Source organism: Capricornis sumatraensis, chromosome 10 (assembly GCF_032405125.1).
Source record: "Capricornis sumatraensis isolate serow.1 chromosome 10, serow.2, whole genome shotgun sequence".
In the NCBI taxonomy this organism is placed as follows: domain Eukaryota; kingdom Metazoa; phylum Chordata; class Mammalia; order Artiodactyla; family Bovidae; genus Capricornis; species Capricornis sumatraensis.
In genome coordinates this window covers 88,232,195-88,252,342 of record NC_091078.1, presented here as the reverse complement: position 1 = coordinate 88,252,342, position 20,148 = coordinate 88,232,195, and the positions used below count along the sequence as shown (strand labels likewise).

Genomic DNA, 20,148 nt, shown 5'->3' with positions numbered 1-20,148 from the left:
CAAAGAAAGTGGGTTAAGTAAAAAGAAGCAGTTTAAAAGGCATTCTTCTGACCATCAGATTTTATTTTTAATACAAATAGGTAAGAAAAGAAAAGGCATCTTTTAAATAAGAATAAGTTTTCTGTGTATCAAGCCATCATTTATACATTAACACTGCAAAAATTTGAATAACTCTTAATTCATTTACATAAAAGTATATGAAGTAAACAATTATATATAGGATGAGAACCAGCAAACAAGTAACAATTCAAAGTCCTACAATCTTGTCTCTATATTAACTCCTTCACAGTTCTGAAAAGTCATACCCATCTACATAAAGAATGTAGGTAGTCCTAACATTGAACATTATGTACAAACTGACTTCATCTCTCTTAGCTCTTTCTGATCCTGTAGGCCTGCCGGAGACACACTTGTGACGCCAACTTAACAGAATCAGAGCTGCTATCCTGCTCCACCTGGGGCAGCCATCCTTGGCCCTGAAAGCAGGCGTTATACCAACTCGTAGTACTTCCCAGTTTGGGGATCAAAGTAACAGTTCAAACATGGGTCATACAGCAGAGTCAGCACTTCCTCATCCTCTTCCACACTCAGCTCCTCTTCACCTGTGGGGACGGGAAGCATAGTCATGTTAGCTGCTGGCCTCGCTGGGAATTCTTAAACTGCAACAGAGAAGGGCAAGGGAGCGGGAATCACCATTTGTCCTGGAGGACCATCCTCGTGTGGGCGGGACGTCAACGCTGGGAGGTAGGAGTGCTGCGGATGTGATGGCTCTGTACTTGCCGTGTAAGATAGAGAAGAAACGGTGATCAGAGGGGCCAGATTCACTATAAAGCACGAGAAAAATGAGTGTGCAGAACCGCAAGGGAGGAGAAAGAACTAAAGAAGAGGGCCAAAGGACTAAAGAGTTATGCTAATTAGGGTTGAACGGGATTCAAAATTTGATTATCTTTGATTATCGCAGCTCTAGCCTTCTTCATGGGCTAGAGCTGCAGAAATGCCAAACAGTGTAAATGAAGTAATATAGTAAAGAGCTCAATCCCCATTCATACATCCTAAAAAGGCTACCAAGAAACATGAATTAAAATAACGTTTAGAAATATAAGCTGTGCAAAGCAAAGAACACATGAGGAAAACAAGGTCAGATGATCTGTAATTGTATTAGTGGTAGCAAGATGTGTCAAATTTGCTGGGAAAATGAACATGTCAAATTTTTTTCCCTGTGATAATTATTTAGATGATTTGGTTGTAGAGAATGCCTATTGCCTAAGTCATTAGCAAGGTTTGGTTGGTTTTCAAGAAATGAAAACAAAAACAAAAACAAAAGCTGTTTTACTAAAATGTTATGCTCAGCACTTGTGTACCTTATGCCATCACCAGCAAGCGAGTGCCCTCTGGACTTCTCAAAATATACAGGGTAGGAATTCAGAGGCTGGGAAAGCAAGACTTCCCTCAGTTGGAGACTCCCAGAGCAGGCTCAGGAAGGAGGAGGTGATGAAGACACTACCCCTCTCTTTTTTCTTAGCATGGGCTATTACGGACCAAAGAAAATCAAACCTTTGGCCTGCAAGCTCACCAGGTCAGCTTTGGATAGGGACTGGATGGTGGGCATGGGCATGGCTGGCCCATAATAGAGACTCCATAAATACTGAGCCCTTTTGAAAGGGGGAATCAGTGACTGTGAAACAAAATCTGTGGTCTTAAGTGTCCTGCCCATGAAACAAAAGCAGCTACTAAAGATTAATGAAGAGTTAACTGGGTGTGGCTAAGAGCACCCCTGGGCTCTGGAATCCAAGGAAGCTGGGGATGGATGGGAGAGCACTGTTCACCACCCGAATGCCCTTCAGCTCAGTTCAGTCACTCAGTTGTGTCCGACTCTTTGTGACCCCATGAACCGCAGCACGCCAGGCCTCCCTGTCCATCACCAACTCCCAGAGTTTACTCAAACTCATGTCCATTGAGTTTTATGTGAGTGCTAGTCACTCAGTTGTGTCTGACTCTTGCGCCCCATGGACTGTAGCCCGCCAGGCTCCTCTGTTCATGGGATTCTCCAGGCAAGAATACTGGAGTGAGTTGCCAGGTCTTCCTTCAGGGGATCGTCCTGATTCAGGCATCGAACCTGAGTCTCCAACACTGCAGGCAGATTCTTTACCATGTGAGCTACCAGGGAAGCCCTATTAGTTTTATACAGGATATTATAATCAATTCAGCTTTAAATAAAAAGCTCTTATACTCAAAATCATGTATTTTTCAGAAAAGTAAAATAACACTCATTTTTTTTTCCATCAGGTGTGATATTAAAACCACATATCACTGTGGTAAATAATTATAAGTCAAATTATCTTGAAGACCTGCCATCTGATGTCTTGTTTTTACTGCATCAAACACTGGGGGAAAGTCTGATCTCTGGCACATAAGAGTTATACACTATATAACTGTTTAGTGCATTCTGTGCTTGCAGTTTCCAACAAGATAAAATTTTAAGCTGGTGTTATCAAATTAGAAAACTCAAAACATTTTACAGTTAGTCAGGAATCTTTCAAGATGAAAATAACCATTGTAATGGGCCATGGGTCTTTATCACCCAATTGCAAAGGGATCAAGGTGGATCCAATTCATTAGTAGAGATTTGGCTATATAATGCATGCAAACTGAAGCAGTAACTGCTATATAACTGCATTTGTTCCAATACATATCACTATAGAACTGGCATTTCATGCATTATAACCATGGGTCTAAGAGGGGTTTCATGGTTTTAGTTCAAAAGCTTTCAGTTCAGTCACTTAGTCATATTTGACTCTGGGACCCCATGGACTGCAGCATGCCAGGCTTCCCTGTCCATCACCAACTCCGGAGTTTATTCAAACTCATGTCCATCGAGTCGGTGATGCCATCCAACCATCCCATCCTCTGTTGTCCCCTTCTCCTCTCGCCTTCAATCTTTCCCAGTATCAGGGTCTTTTCAAATGAGTCAGTTCTTCACATCAGGTGGCCAAAGTATTGGAGTTTCAGCTTCAGCATCAGTCCTTCCAATGAATATTCAGGACTGACTTCCTTTAGGATGGGCTGGTTTGATATCCTTACAGTCCAAAGGACTCTCAAGAGTCTTCTTCAGTACCACAGTTCAAAAGCATCAATTCTTTGGCACTCAGCTTTCTTTCTGGTCCAACTCTCACATCCATACATGACTACTGGAAAAACCATAGGTTTGACTAGATGGACCTTTGTTGGCAAAGTAATGTCTCTGTTTTCTAATATGCTATCTAGGTTGGTCATAGCTTCTTTTCCAAGGAGCAAGCACCTTTTAATTTCATGGCTGCAGTCGCCATCTGCAGTGATTTTGGAGCCCCCCAAAATAAAGTGTCTCACTGTTTCCATTTTTTCCCCATCATTTGCCATGAAATGATGGGACTGGATGCCATGATCTTAGTTTTCTGAATGTTGAGTTTTAAGCCAACAAAAGCTTAAAATGGGTGAATTTTAAAACTCTACCAACAATGACATTCATACAAAAATTGGGTGATATTATGTATACTTTTATATTGAAATAAGTGTTTTAAACTTGCATAAAAGGTTTTGTTTTCATTATAACTTAATTTTCAAAGCCTCCAACTTATATCATTTTGCCACTGTAATCTCTATGTAATGAAATTACCATATTGTTAAGCAATTACGAGTATGATGTCAAGCAATGGGAAATGTTTTGAAAGGTAATTATTGTGCATGGGTATAGGGTAATTTTCAATTATATTCTTGGATAGCACATAGTTTGTTTTTCTCCCAAATGCTAAATTGCTCTATTTAAAGACTGGCTACAGAAACTCTAAAAGGACAAATTAAGAAATAAAACCATTCTCTGCTACCAGAGAAAAAGCATCTGGACAGGGGTCCAAATTACGTTTTTACTCTTCTTCACATAATAAAGCCATTACTAGTGAACTAAAATTGCCTTTCAGATAATAATATATTTACAAACTTTCAGCTTCATCCACTTTGAAGTCGGCTAACAGCAATAACAGAAGGAAAACCAATGGAGCCAGACCAAACACAGCAGTAATAGCTGCCCTCCCCTTGGTTAGATCAATGTGAGCAAGTAATTCCTCTAGCTCACCTTCTGAAAGTCAATTAATATAAATGCTTAATTATCTATATTTGAGGCATTTTAACTGTAGATAATAGAAAACCTATATGCACAAGCTCAGTCTTCAAGCTTGAAAATAAATGATGTGGCACCAGTTTATCAGATTTAAAATCTCACAGTCAAGACATTATACTTGATTTTCGATTTTCTGACGCTGCCATCTAGAATTTTTTTTAACAAGTTAATGCATTTTCTCTCTTATAGATCTTGAGAACTGACTGACTGTATTTTTATGTGCATACCAATACACTATGGCTTAGACAATTCAATGGTGGGGGATCACCACTGGGAACAGGCAGCCTTAGGATCAATAAAGATGACATTTTAGATACTGTTCTGCTGAGGACCAGATGCTGGCAAACTCTTCCATCAACTTCTGTCACAGTAGGGCAGAATTACCTTTCACTAAAACTCGAGAAAGTGAACTGTTGCGATTGCTTCTCAGCAAACATGTGCCCTCAAATGAGAGAAAGGTAAATGGCCGAAAATGCAATAAAAAGATGAAAAGGTACTTTCTTCTATTAGCAAGCTGTATTGTCTTTTTGGGAAGGCAAATGATATGCTAACATTATAGTTCAGGTTTCATTTGGGAAATAAGTACATCACTCCTTTTGTAAAATCTAGTGGCCATATTTTACTTGGAACATGCCATTTAAAACAACCAGCAGAAACATTTGGATGATTACTTAGGAATTTCGGCCATTTGATTCTTTCCAGGTAGTCTCTACTTATAAATGTGATTCAAATGTGAACTTGTATATCAAAGCATCATGTTGTCACCTTAAACTTACATAATGTGACATGTCAATTATATAGTAATAAAGCTGGGGAAAATCTCACAAAACATATATGCACTTGTAAATGTGTGGCTTACCACTCTGAATGCTTTCTGTTGCACGTGAAGGAAGGTCCCTAGTCAGAGTGTTGAGCTCTGAAGCCTACAAATCCCATAAGAGTCTCCAGTGCCTGATTTCAGACAAGGTGGCAGCGCTGCAGACAGGTGGAAGTGCATCCCAATTCCAGCAATGGAACTGAGGACCACACCCTGGGTCAAGACCCTTCTGTTGTACACTTGGGGAACAAATAGGTGTGGGCGTTTCTGGAAGAGGGAGAGAGACTCAGACATCCATTGGTGTGTTCACTTCTCTGCTAGAGGGTTCACGTCCAGTGTGCCACAAAAGAAGACATTTCTTTGTATAGTGTCTCCCCCCCTCTAATCACAGGAAAATGGGACAGAGCGCTGGGTACAAAGCAGGCACTTAATTAATGCTGGCTTCTATTACTACTCTGATTGCCAATATTGCTTTTTTTGGCAGAGGGTGGGTGGGGGGAAGTTCTCCTTTGCATTTTAAATAAATCTTCAAGATATATGGAAGATCCAAAGAGTAGACCAAGTGATCTTCCTATTTCCCATAGGCAGAAGATTCACTCATTCTACTCATCAAGCATTTATGGAGCATTTACAATGTCCTATGGGTTCCCTGGGGGTTTAGATAGTAAAGAATTTGCCTGCAATGCAGGAGACCCAGATTCAATCCCTGGGCTGGGAAGTTCCCCTGGAGAAGGAAATGGCAACACACTCCAATATTCTTGCCTGGAGAATTCCATGGACAGAAGAGCCTGGTGGGCTTTATCCATGGGACCACAAAGAGTTGGACACAACTGAGCGACTAACACATGTGCCATGTTAAACACTGTGGGTACCATGGCTGTTCAATGAAGCAAGATGTCTGGTGAGATAACTAATAAAACAGATTTTGGAAGACTGTTTTTAGATTCAAGGTATTAGGTAAATGTCAAATAACTTCATGGTGGGAAATAGGACTATCAAAGGATTCCTCTCTTGGACCCAGGACAGGTGGCCATGCTCCCCTCTCTCTGGGTAGCTGGGAGGCATCATGAAATTTCTATAAATTATTTACCAGTAATTTGGATATTATATGGATAAAATAAGTGTGCATGAGTGCTAAGTCTCTTCAGTCATGTCCGACTCTTTGCGACCCTATGAACTGTAGCCCACCAAGCTCCTCTGTCCATGGGATTCTCCAAACAAGAATACTGAAGTGGGTAGCCATTCCCTTCTCCAGGGGATCTTCTTGTCACAGCCTCCTGAGGCTCCTGCATTGCAAGCAGATTCTTAACTGCATCTGCTGCCTATTTGTGACTTGTGGAAGAATAACTAATGTTCATAAAGGAACATCTTCTGTGGCTCTGCTGAACAAAAGGTACAAGGATGTTATTTTCATGAGACCCTGGCAACTCTAAAAGGTCTTCACTCAAAATCCACGGAAACTGTAAAAAAGGTTTACAGGCCTGAAGAGAGAGGCATTATTATTCCATTTTGGAGCTGGTAAGCATGAATAATTTAAGGGTCATATTTGTAAAGGAACAAATGTCAAAAACAAATTGACAACTATTTTTCAGGCAGTCTGGCTCATTTTCAAAAGGTCAGTTTGGCAGTTTTCTTGAGTAAGTTCTGAAATCTTAACTTCCCATTCTTAACATTTTCCACAGTCTCCAGGAAAACACATTTTTAGGAAGTGTTAAGGGCACCTGTGCCCACGGTGATTGATATTCGGCAAGTGTGTTGTGGCCCAAGAGGAACAGCTGACAGCTGCCTGCTTCTCCAACCAGTCGAATGCCACGGAGCTCAGTGTTATTCCTGCCGGCTGGTTGCTCTGCTGGGAGCTGGGCTGTTCACTTTATGGCAGAATTCACACACTTGAGACATTCTGGCCAAACAGAAACTGTGGAATTTGTACTGAATGAAGAAGGGGCTCCAGGGCCTGTATAATGCATGTGTTTACTTCTGCATGGCCTGGGGCAAGTATTCCAGAGTTGTCTGTTGGTCAGGCCATCTTCCCGTTATGCCACTAACTGCACAGGTACGTCTCAGCCTCTCAATCTCTGATGGACGTGGTGGTTCATTACATCACTCTCCTGCTTTAAGTCCCAGGGTTCATGTGTAAAAGAGGGTACAATAGTACCTACATATCTGTAGGCTAATTCTGAGAATTAAAGTGCACATGGAGGCCTGGGTCAAGGAAGGTGAAATAAATGTTTTTGTTATTTTCACCTGAGAAGTCTGAAGATGGAAGAGACTCTTTCCTTGTGAATCAGTCTTCAAAATTACCTTCATGTCCCAGTGTGATGGTTCTTCAGAAAGGCACTGCTGTGGAAGAAACCTGGACCCAAATTCTAACTCTGATGGAGCATTTGACCTTGGGCAAGGCTACACTGAGGGCAATGGACTACATCGGTGTTTTTAACTGGTTCATTAGGGCCCCATGGCAGGGTTCTGAGACCCTAACTCGCATTCAGTCAGAGAGGTTCTACTTGTAACTACTTTACATATTGGGATTTCAGATGAGATTTCATTTGACAGAAAAGTCTCTTCATTGCTTATACATAAAGAGCCACTGCATACAGTAACCTACCAACTGTCTGAACGGCTACAGTGTATGGGTAAGTTCAATACTCTCATTGTCCCATTTTACAGATATACCAAAAAACGAACTGAGGAAAAGTTGGATTTCAATTAACTACCTTGATTTTCTTTCTTTCAAGGTTATTGTTACAAGAAATTACCAGTTGGATGACATTTCTCTCCCTCTTTCCCTTCCTTTTTCCTTTCCTGTGTTCTAAGGAGAGCCCAGAGTATCTGTTATAATGTATACCAGAAATTGCACAGGTACTAGGGATCTAGGGGTGCGTAAACTGACAGTCTCTGCTTTTAAAAACTCTTAGACTACCTGGGAAAAAAGACAATAAACAAGTAAATAAATCACGAGTTACAAACTGTGAAAAGGCTGTGATAAAAAGATACAGGGTAAAGTGAGAGACTGACTGACTCATAAGATCGTCTAGAGAGGTCTTTGAGAAGGTGGGCCCAGCAACCACCCAGGCCCGTCAGTCCCACACTGGAGTCATTCTGCTCTTCATTCGGCCCCTCACTCCCTTGGCCTTGCCCTACATCTGGTCAACATGGTAAGTGCACCCCTCGGCGACCCACCCTGCTGGAGGGAGTATGGCCGCCAGTTATTTGTGACAAGACTGCATAGGATGGGGAGGCAGGACTGCAACAGGTGACCAGAGATCTGCCCTTTTTTTCCCCCCTGAAAGAACTTAGCTACTCAGCCCTTGAGATATTTTCATTTGCTTTCTAGTAGATTAGGAACTCTTAACAGAAAAGTTATTTTTCAGTTGCTGGTTTTATATACAGTATTTTTTGATTAGGTAATTTATTTATTTGGTTTTAAACCAAAAAAGGCGGCCGAGAGGAGCAACCCCACGTCCAAGGAGTGGCGGCTTTGTGGGGGCAGGAGGGTCGAGAGGAGCTAATCCACATTCAAGGTCAGGAGGGGTGACCTTGTCCTAGGTAAGGAGCAGTGGCAGCACTTTGCTGGAGCAGCCGTTAAGAGACAGCCCACGTCCAAGGTAAGAGAAACCCAAGTGAGATGGTAGATGTTGCGAGAGGGCATCAGAGGGCAGACACACTGAAACCATAATCACAGAAAACTAGCCAATCTGATCACACGGACCACAGCCTTGTCTAACTCAATGAAACTAAGCCATGCCATGTGGGGCCACCCAAGATGGACGGGTCATGGTGGAGAGGTCTGACAGAATGTGGTCCACTGGAGAAGGGAATGGCAAACCACTTCAGTATTCTTGCCTTGAGAACCCCATGAACAGTATGAAAACGCAAAATGATAGGATACTGAAAGAGGAACGCCCCAGGTTGGTAGGTGGCCAATATACTGCAGGATATCAGTGGAGAAATAACTCCAGAAAGAATGAAGGGAAGGAGCCAAAGCAAAAACAATACCCAGTTGTGGATGTGACTGGTGATAGAAGCAAGGTTCAATGCTGTAAAGAGCAATATGCATAGGAACCTGGAATGTTAGGTCTATGAATCAAGGCAAATTGGAAGTGGTCAAACAGGAGATGGCAAGAGTGAATGTCGACATTCTAGGAATCAGTAAACTAAAATGGACTGGAATGGGTGAATTTAACTCAGATGACCATTATATCCCTTAGAAGAAATGGAGCAGGCATCATGGTCAACAAAAGAGTCCAAAATGCAGTAATTGCAAGCAGTCTCAAAAATGACAGAATGAACTCTGTTTGTTTCCAAGGCAAACCATTCAATAATCACGATGATCAATGCCTATGCCCCAACCAGGAACACTGAAGAAGCTGAATGGTTCTACGAAGACCTACAAGACCTTTTAGAACTAACACCCCAAAAAAATGTCCTTTTCATTAGAGGGGACTGGAAAGCAAAAGTAGGAAGTCAAGAAACACCAAGAGTAACAGGCAAATTTGGCCTTGGAATACGGAATGAAGCAGGGCAAAGGCTAATAGAGTTCTGCCAAGAGAACGCACTGGTCATAGCAAACACACAACAACACAAGAGAAGACTCTAAATATGGACATCACCAGATGGTCAACACCGAAATCAGACTGATTATATTCTTTGCAGCCAAAGATAGAGAAGCTATATACAGTCAGCAAAAACAAGACAGGGAGCTGACCGTGGCTCAGATCATGAACTCCTTATTGCCAAAGTCAGACTTCAATTGAAGAAAGTAGGGAAAACCACTAGACCATTCAGGTATGACCTAAATCAAATCCCTTATGATTATACAGTGGAAGTGAGAAATAGATTTAAGAGGCTAGATCTGATAGATAGAGTACCTGATGAACCATGGATGGGAGGTTCATGACATTTTACAGGAGACAGGGATCAAGACCATCCCCATGGAAAAGAAATGCAGAAAAGCAAAATGGCTGTCTGAAGAGGTCTTACAAATAGCTGTGAAAAGAAGAGAAGCAAAAAGCAAAGGAGAAAAGGAAAGATATTCCCATTTGAGTGCAGAGTTCCAAAGAATAGCAAGGAGAGATAAGAAAGGCTTCCTCAGAAATCAATGCAAAGAAATAGAGGAAAACAACAGAATGGGAAAGACTAGAGATCTCTTCAAGAAAATCAGAGATACCAAGGGAACATTTCATGCAAAGATGGGCTCGACAAAGGACAAAAATGGTATGGACCTAACAGAAGCAGAAGATATTAAGAAGAGGTGGCAAGAATACACAGAAGAACTGTACAAAAAAGATCTTCACGACCCAGATAATCACAATGATGTGATCACTCACCTAGAGCCAGACATCCTGGAATGCAAAGGCAAGAGGGCCTTAGAAAGCATCACTATAAACAAAGCTAGTGGAGGTGATGGAATTCCAGTTGAGCTATTTCAAATCCTGAAAGATGATGCTGTTAAAGTGCTGCACTCAATATGCCAGCAAATTTGGAAGACTCAGCAGTGGCCACAGGACTGGAAAAGGTCAGTTTTCATTCCAATCCCAAAGAAAGGCAATGCCAAAGAATGCTCAAACTACTGCACAATTGCACTCATCTCACACGCTAGTAAAGTCATGCTCAAAATTCTCCAAGCCAGGCTTCAGGAATACGTGAACTGGGAACTTCCAAATGTTCAAGCTGGTTTTAGGAAAGGCAGAGGAACTAGAGATCAAATTGCCAACATCCTCTGCATCATGGAAAAAGCAAGAGAGTTCCAGAAAAACATCTATTTCTGCTTTATTGACTATGCCAAAGCCTTTGACTGCGTGGAACACAACAAACTGTGGAAAATTCTGAAAGAGATGGGAATACCAAACCATCTGACCTGCCTCTTGAGAAACCTGTATGCAGGTCAGCAAGCAACAGTTAGAACTGGAAATGGAACAACAGACTGGTTCCAAACAGGAAAAGGAATACATCAAGGCTGTATATTGTCACCCTGCTTATTTAAATGCAAAGTAGATCATGAGAAATGCTGGGATGGAAGAAGCACAGGCTGGAATCAAGATTCCCGGGAGAAATATCAATGACCTCAGATATGCATATGACACTACCCTTATGGCAGAAAGTGAAGGGGAACTAAGAAGCCTCTTGATGAAAGTGAAAGAGGAGACTGAAAAAGTTGGCTTAAAGCTCACCATTCAGAAAACGAAGATCATGGCATCTGGTCTCATCACTTCATGGGAAATAGATGGGGAAACAGTGGAAACAGTGTTAGACTTTATTTTTTGGGGCTCCAAAATCACTGCAGATGGTGACTGCAGCCATGAAATTAAAAGCCACTTACTCCTTGGAAGGAAAGTTATGACCCACCTAGATAGCATATTAGAAAGCAGAGATATTACTTTGCCAACAAGGGTCCATCTAGTCAAGGCTATGGTTTTTCCAGTGGTCATGTATGGATGTGAGAGTTGGACTATAAAGAAAGCTGAGTGCTGAAGAATTGATGCTTTTGAACTGTGGTGCTGGAGAAGACTCTTGAGAGTCCCTTGGACTGCAAGGAGATCCAACCAGTCCATCCTACAGGAGACCAGTCCTGGGTGTTCATTGGAAGGACTGATGCTGAGGCTAAAACTCCAATACTTTGGCCCCCTCATGCAAAGAGTTGACTCACTGGAAAAGACCCTGATGCTGGGAATGTTGGGGGCAGGAGAAGGGGACAACAGAGGATGAGATTTCTGGATGGCATCACTGACTTGATGCACATGAGTCTGGGTGAACTCCGGGAGTTGGTGATGGACAGGCAGGCCTGGCGTGCTGCAATTCATGGGGTCACAAAGAGGCAGACATGACTGAGTGAGTGAACTGAACTGAAACCAAAAAAAATTAAGAAGTGAAAACTGTGGTTGGGCTCTGGGGCCAGGCTGCTTGTACTTCAGTCCCAGCTCTGCCTATGACTAACCTTGGGCAAATTAGTCAAGGACTCCTATTCTCAGTTTCTCCGGCTGTAAAAATAACAACTGCATATACAAAAATAGTATCTTCCTCATTGTGCTGCTTTGAGGACTGATTTTTTTTTTTACATTTTTTTTACAAGTGAAGTATAGTGATTTACAATGCTGTGTTAGTTTCTGGTGTACAGTGATTCAGACATATATATGTATATAAACATATATATATATACATATTCTTTTTCAAATTCCTTTCTATTATAATTTATTGTAAGACAATGAATATAATTCCCTGCCTATACAGTAGGACCTTGTTGTTAATCTATTTTATATACAGTAGTTTTTATATGTTAATCCCAAACTCCTGATTTACCCCTACCCCACCTTCCCCTTTGGTTAACCCTAAGTTTGTTTTTTGTGTCTGTGAGACTGTTTCTGTTTTGTAAATAGTTCATTTGTATCAAATTTTAGATTCCATATATAAGTGACATCATACAATACTTGTCTTTGAGTGACTTACTTTTGAGGACTAAATCAACCACCAAGCACAGTGTCTGGCATATGTTAAATGCTGAATTAATAATTAATGATAAAGACTGAGCAACATGTACCTAGGAAGATTCCCAGACTGCCACACCTGTGTGGCCCCCTCCTTCTGATGATACATACCTGAGCTTGAGCCCAGTATTTTTCTTTGACAAACATTTTATAAGAACAGACGGAAACAAGTTCAGTGCATGCTGTGTTGTTTAAAATGAAGCCAATGACATGCAAAGGTTAAGCAAATAAGAAGCTCTACTTTATGATGGTCTTAATTAGCTACAAACTATCTAAGCCTATCAGAAAAGGGGAAGGCTCAGAAATGGAAATCTAGAGTGCCAGGGAGAAGGGTGCCAGATCTGGTTAACATTGGCCAGAACGTGTCTACAGTCCTCTGAATATAATGTGTTTCTTTGTCTTCAATGTAAGTTCTATTTACCTTCAACATAATTTGAGCCCCTGCTGTCAAGACATCACTTTGCAAAGGCGACCATAAGACATCCTTTTGGCCACTCGTCACCACCATAGGTCTTCGGTGCCTCTGCTTAAGGACCAGATTCTCAGTTCCTGTGGCTTATTCAGGACACTTAACATATTATTTGTCCCCTCACAGCAAGGTCTCCTCCTGACAGCCAAGATTCTGTTTTTCTGTCATAAGTAATTATAAACATACACCTCTAAAAACAGTCTCAATTTGAGGGGCATCATCTATTTCAGACAGTAAATCACAGTGACACTGCCATCACTTGGGCGGCTTAAATGCACAACTCAGATGTATCAGCTCTCACTCTGGATTCTCCGTACCTGAAGAAAAATGGGATGCTCCACTTTTTCCCTGGGGAAGTTAGGGAAAAAAATAAAACTGGCAACTTTGTTAGAATAATTTATCCTGGTTTCAGTTCCTTTTTTTTTAAGAGACTATAGACAGAGGGCACCCATGTTTACAATCCGACTTGGAGAACAATCTCAGGGAGTCCCACTCTGATGTTGTCTGTGACTCTGACTATGCATTTTAGATCTCTCCCCACCCCTCCCATCTCAAGCCCTCTGATTCCACTAAAGATTCTTTTCTGTTCCTCCTCTACAATGCTCCTGACAGCCACGTTCCCTGCTCACAGTCAGAATCTAAACAGTTCATCTTAGAGGCTCTCATCAACAAAGAGAACCCCAGGCAAATTTTCATTCCTGCTTCCTTTGAATTCTTCCATTACTAATACAACCCATTAGAGCTCCGTGTCAACCTCTGCTTTAATAAAAAGGCTGTATCTCTGTATTAACAAAAACATGGAATATTTGGTCTGCCTTGTAACAGTACTAACAGCTGGCATTTTGTAGGCATTATTCCAAACGTTTCATATACAGTACACCTCACTGAATCTTCATGAAAAGCTTGCAGGTGGGTACCATCTATTATTAGTCTTATTTTATAAAACTGAAATTCATAAAAGTCACACAGCAGGAATTGCTAGAGCTGGAATTCAGATGAAGGTCAATTTGACACCAAAGCCATGCTCTTATGCTTTAAATTATATTTTGCCCAGGGATTAACCTTCAGGAGAACAAGAACAATTTCTCTTTTAAATTCCTTTTAGTTGCAAAGAACCTATCACCCTATAAAATGAGGCACAGATTACCTCATTTTCAATGCGTGAGTCTAAGTGATTATCATTTAATAAAAATAGTGGAATCTCAAAGTGATTGATTTTGTCTATTTATAGTTAATTATTTTTATTTTTTTATGCTTGGCATTTTTCATATTCCCACCTTGAACACTCGAGCTTCCAGAAGAATCCTGATGCCGCTCTGCGGACTGTTGACTGGGAGGAACAATCGGTGGGCTCAGCATATTTAACCAGTCCCTAAAAAGAAAAGAAGAAAAAAATGAACCACATGTTTGTAATTCTAGATATATAGATTTTTACCTTTCCCCTGGATTTTTAACTCCCTGGAGCTTTCACAAAGAAACATTTTTCCTCCTTCATACTTCGGAAAATAAGATGTCCAGAAATTAATATTCAGTTTTATAAATCTGTAAATACAAAGTCAGTTACTTCACTAACTAGTTGTTCAATAAACATACCATCTTAATGATGACCACTGTTCCTTTCAGTATTCATCTTCAGCTATAGCACAGCTCCTCTCACCTGAGAAACTTATTTAAACAAGTCAGAAGAAATACAGAGATAAAGCTCCTTAGGACCTTTGCATAAGAAAGCCTGACAAAGCCACCAGTCACATGTCATGGATGACAAGAATCCACTCAGTGATTCAAAAGGGAACTTAGTCTTGGAGCTGTCTGGACCAGCCATGATGGTGGGAGCTGGTATGCATTTACTCCAGGGTAGGGCAAAAGAGGAGGCAGGGGAGGGCAAAAGAGGAGAGAGAGGACCGTTGGGCCCTTGAGTGGCTCAATACTTGAGTTCTCCCAGTGTGAATGGGGGCAAAACCACTCCATAAAGACCTCCTACATTCCTCGTCCCTCTGCCTACAACTTCCAACCTCATTTCCCAGTCTCTTTACTTTCCTTCTTTCCATTCTTCTGTCTCCCTGTTCCTCTAGCAGATGCCTGGGTGGGGGCGACGCAAGTTGGCGTCATTTGAAAGGCATGTCACCTTGTGTTCTAATTCAAGCCTTTCTCATCTCTAAACTTGCTACTGAGCTTCCTCGCGGGAACAGAGCATGAAAGGGAATGCAAAGGATTTTCCAAAGTGAATTCTGTTTCTCGCATTGATGTTAACACTCTGTATCACTGACCTTATTCTTTTCAAAGGGGACATGTCCTCATGACCCCAAATTTTCTTTCTAAATTTCTGTATTTCCTGCTGTCTTCGTCTACAGTGGGAGAGAGTCCCAATAAGAAACTAAGAGGGCTGGCTCCCCAGGCCAATTCTGGCCCCATGTTTCCTAAATGTAAGAACTTCGCCAAGTCACTTATAACATCACTAGGCCTTATCTATAAAAAAAGAGATAATTGTTACTCAAGTTATTTTTTGGTTAAGATTAAATGAAAAAAACAAAAAGGATGAAAAACATTTGGTGTGGATCTGGGTACAGAGCTGCACTCAAAAAATTTCAGCTATGACTAATACCATCTTCATTATCAATGGAGTTAACAGAATGGCTTTACCTACAATGATATACCAAGGCAAGACTGGATTCTGTTGGAATTAAACCAGCAAAGAACTGTAGAATGATTTCAAGTCTGTACAGTAGAGGTTTTCTTTGCAAGTCGTTTACTCTTCTTGTATAAAAAGTATCTTAATGCAAAAATTATCCAGTTCATATCTGTATTATCTTAAGATACTTTTGCTCACTCTTCACCTTAGCTATCACGAGGCTATGGCTAGTGAAATAAGCAAAGTGAGTTTGCTGTGAAATTGAATTTCAAAATAATACACTAAAGACACCAGAAAGGATTTGTCACAGATTTCCAAGCTAATGGGGCATTTTCTGATAAGCACCTTTTATTTAGTCCATTTAATTATAGCAGACCAAAAAATTCCTACTTTGTAGAAAATTACAAGGTCACATACAAATTACCAGCCCAGTGACCTCATTATTCGTTAAGAGAGATGGAGAGCAAGGATGAATAGGAGAAAAATAACCCCCTAAGCGACAAATTAGAAACTTGACACAATGGCTGTAGTAGCTTCTAGCCATGGTCCATGGACATCCAGGAAAAAGTAGATGCTATAAAAGGTAAGACATTACTTCTTAGGCCAATGATTTGGTTAATGTTGCCTTTTTTTTTTTTTTTTGGTCAGCAGTAGCTATAAAAAGTACAGGTTACTCTTTTTGTGATTTTTTTTGTGTGTGTACTTGTTTTAAAGTAATTTCAGGGACTTCCCTGGCAGTCCAGTGGTTAAGCCTTTGCCTTCCAATACAGGGGGTGCAGGTTTAATTTCTGTTTGGGGCACTCAGATTGCCCAAATGCCTTGTGGCCAAAAAATAAAAACACAGAAGCAATATTGTAACAAATTCAATAAAGACTTTAAAAATGGTCACATCGAAAAAAAAAAATCTTATCATGCTGAGGTTTGACAGAAAACAACAAAATTCTGTAAAGCAATTATCCTTCAATAAAAAAATAAATTAAAAAATACCTTAAAGTAATTTCAGATTTATAGAAAAGGTTCAATAACAGTACAGAGAACTATATCATCCTTCACACATACTCTCCAATTTAAACATCTGGTCACATTTGCTATCTATCTATCCATCATCATCTCTCTATCAAGGGCTGGTAAAGTATGCCCATGGGCCACATCCGGCCCACTGCCTGCTTTTATAAGACCTGTAAAACAAAAATAGTTTTTATATATTTTAATGGTTGAAAACATTAAAATAGTAATGTTTTGTGATAAATTGAATTTATATAAAATTCACATTTCAGTGTCCATAAATAAAGTTTCATTGGAATACAGCCATGTTCATCAGTTTATGTACCATCTATGACAGCTTTTGTGCTATGATTCAGAGTTTAAATATTTGTTATCCGGCATTTTACAAAAAATGTTTGATGGCCCCCAATCTATAACCATGAGCTCATATTGATTTCTCTAATACTAATATAATACCACAGAGTTATTTTCATCTTTCCCTTTTCCGTATTTGTAACTCCCTTCTGACACTTAAAAAACTGCCTTCCATTAGCCTCAGTATATTTACTTATTTTCTGGAGTACAGAACACACCAAAAGTAGTGTCAGAATTGTTAAGCAAACCAGCGAATAAACCCACCAAACCTACTCTCTAAAATTCTGTTTATGGTTCTTTTTATCTTTAGTCAAAATACCATGTTCAAAATTTACTTATGCTAGTACTTTTTTTTTTTTACTGCTATTATTAGTAGTATAAACAAATCTACTAATAAAAACAGTAATATTTTTATAAATGTTTTTTATAAACATTGCTAATATGAGTAGTATTAGACCATTATTACCATATTATTAATATTATTTTAATTAATTTTAATTGGAGAATAATTACTTTACAATCTTGTGGTGGTTTTTGCCATGCATCAACATGAATCTGCCAAATGTATACATGTGTCCCCCAACCTACCACTTCAGTGTGGTTATATTATTCATTTGCAATACAGCTAGTGTCATTTGCTTCTGTTTGTATTATATTTTAGGTCTTTCCCCTTGATTTTTATTACTTTTGTTGCAAGTATGTATTAGAATATTAGTTCAAAAGTCAGTGTTCACAGAAAGACATAGTTAACAGATTTCTCTCATCCCTTCCAGTTTGTTTCTATCCCCTCATCACTTCAACACCATCCCCACCCACTCCTCCAGAGGTAATCAATTTCATTAGTTTTGGTATCTCTACCTTTCTTTTTGCAAAAATTCAGCTGATACACACCTATTTTTCCATTCCTCTTCTTTCTAATGCAAAAGGTACAATACTATAATCACTCTTTTGCACTTTCATTTTTTTTCCAACTTAAAATATAACTGGGAAATTATTCATACCAATTCATAGAGAATGTCATTTTTTTTTTAAACAGCTGCACAGTACTCACACTTGTGTGTGTGTGTGTGTTCAGTTATGTTTGAGTCTCTGCGACCCTATAGATTGTAGCCCACTAACACTATGTGCGAAGAGTTGACTCATTGGAAAAGACTCTGATGCTGGGAGGGATTGGGGGCAGGAGGAGAAGGGGATGACAGAGGATGAAATGGCTGGATGGCATCACTGACTCGATGGACGTGAGTCTGAGTGAACTCCGGGAGTTGGTGATGGACAGGGAGGCCTGGCGTGCTGGGATTCATGGAGTCGCAGAGTCGGACACAACTGAGCAACTGAACTGAACTGACTGACCACTATGTTCCTTCGTCCCTGGATGGCAAGAATACTGGAGTGGGCCATTTCCTCCTCCAGGGGATCTTCCCAACCCAGAGATCTAACCTGTGTCTCCTGGGTCTCCTCCATTGGCAGGCAGATTCTTCACCACTGAGCCACCTGGGAAACCGACTCCACGATGTGGCATACATTTATTTCACCACTCTCCTTTCTTTGGGAAAGTTTTAAATATTTTGTGATTATTGCAATTCATGCTATAATGAATAACTTTGGGCATTTTTTTTGTATACTTGAAGATACATCTTCAAGGTAAATTGCTGGAAGTGGGATTACTGCAACAAAAGGTAAATGCATACTCGGCTTTGTTAGATACTGACAAATTTTCTTCACAAGGATTGTACCCTTCAGCATTCCCACCAGCAACATCTGCGAGTGCTCATTTCCCAAATACATGTCACAATACTATGTAGTCAAGTTTTTATGCTTTCCAATTTGAGGGATAAGAACTAATATCTTATTTAATAATTTCGTTTTTTGAAGAACAATCTCTTTTTATGGGGTGACTTGTTAATAAGCAGAAATGTGTAGTCTAGCACCTATACTTTACATGTTTATATTTTTATAGGAGATATTTAATGCTAAGTCATTGTTTTGACCCTTGATCAATTCATTTAAGTCTCTGTCTTCTCAGAAGCAGGCCACAAACATCTAGGGATGGGGGAGTGTCAGTTCAGGCTCACTCACACAGGTCGAGCCCTAGCTCAGTTCTGAAATGTGTCCTTGGCCTGCTTCTCACTCTGGCTACCTGTGGGCTGAAACCTGCTCCTGCTCTTTGTCTCGCATTTCCGCGTTGTTTGGACTTGATACTCCGTTTTGTTTGGCTTCCTCAGCTCTGACTAGAAACCTTTTCTCTCAAGGACAGATCTTATCCACCTGTAGAGAAAACCTCCAGCTCCTGTGGTGCAGAATATCCTCTTCAGCCAGGCTTGCTCTCTGAGCAGGTTCGGGAGCTGCTTCCTATTCCTGTTTTCCTCGTGAACCCAGGCGGGCCTCCCACCCCTGCCTCTCCTCTTGGAACTGAAGAGAAAGGGCTTGCAGGCACATCTATACATGGGGAGCACCTTCTCTCACCAGAAGGTGTGTTTTATTCAAGAGTCAAGACATGGGTTCACTTTAAATCACACACAAATCTAGTGTAGATGAAGAATAAATATCATCTTGTGAATCCTCACGACAGACAAATTTATCTAACATTGAAATCTCACCCTCCCTGCCAATACCATGCTCTTTTCATTCAACTTGCATGTTAGATTTTTAAAGGTGAGGAGTGAGCTTTAATTGAATCAGAAGTGACTTAGATATGTTTATAACAGGATAATGTCCTCACATTAGAGTATGGTTTCAGTTTCTTCACTTAAAAACAAGACTATGTTTACAAGAGAATTTTACACACTTGCCAAGCTCCTCTGCCCAAGGAACTGTCCAGGAAAGAATACTGCATGAGTAGCCATTCCCTTCTCCAGGGGATCTTCCCAACTCAGAGTCTGAACCCAGGTTTCCTGCACTGCAGACAGATTCTCTTCCATCTGAGCCACCAGGGAAGCCCTTCACATATATGGTAAACATTTACTAAACTGCTGTGTTTAGTGACTGCTGTGTCAGACCCTGGGTAATCAGAAAGCTCATAGTCAGATGGAAGAAACATTCTAAGCAACAGAAAATGACATGGGCTGATCAGCTTATCTGTTTATTCCTTAAAGAAATTCCCTTCTAAGGAGACTGCCTACAATCTTGTATATATTTAAATATTTATTTGGGGGAGTAATTATTTGAGAAATATAAAACAAGACAATTATTACATAGCTCTCATGTATAGGACTGAGGTACCTACTATCAAAAGTTCTGGGT

General features: G+C 40.4%; 1 protein-coding gene across 3 annotated transcripts in view; it reads right to left on the bottom strand.

The window, feature by feature from the left end:
- Positions 1–259: 259 nt before the first annotated feature.
- The window catches only part of CFAP20DC (CFAP20 domain containing), a 256,995-nt gene continuing 237,106 nt past the window's right edge, over positions 260–20,148 (bottom strand). For 2 of the 3 annotated variants that reach the window (XM_068982422.1, XM_068982423.1), the window contains 2 exons: positions 14,198–14,292; positions 260–602 (listed from right to left, as the gene is read on the bottom strand). In XM_068982422.1, coding sequence (XP_068838523.1) covers positions 490–602; positions 14,198–14,292 — 208 coding nt within the window. In that variant the 3' untranslated portion in view covers positions 260–489. Of the gene's footprint in view, positions 771–14,197; positions 14,293–20,148 lie in introns of all 3 variants that reach the window. The other variant, XM_068982424.1, reaches the window with a different exon arrangement.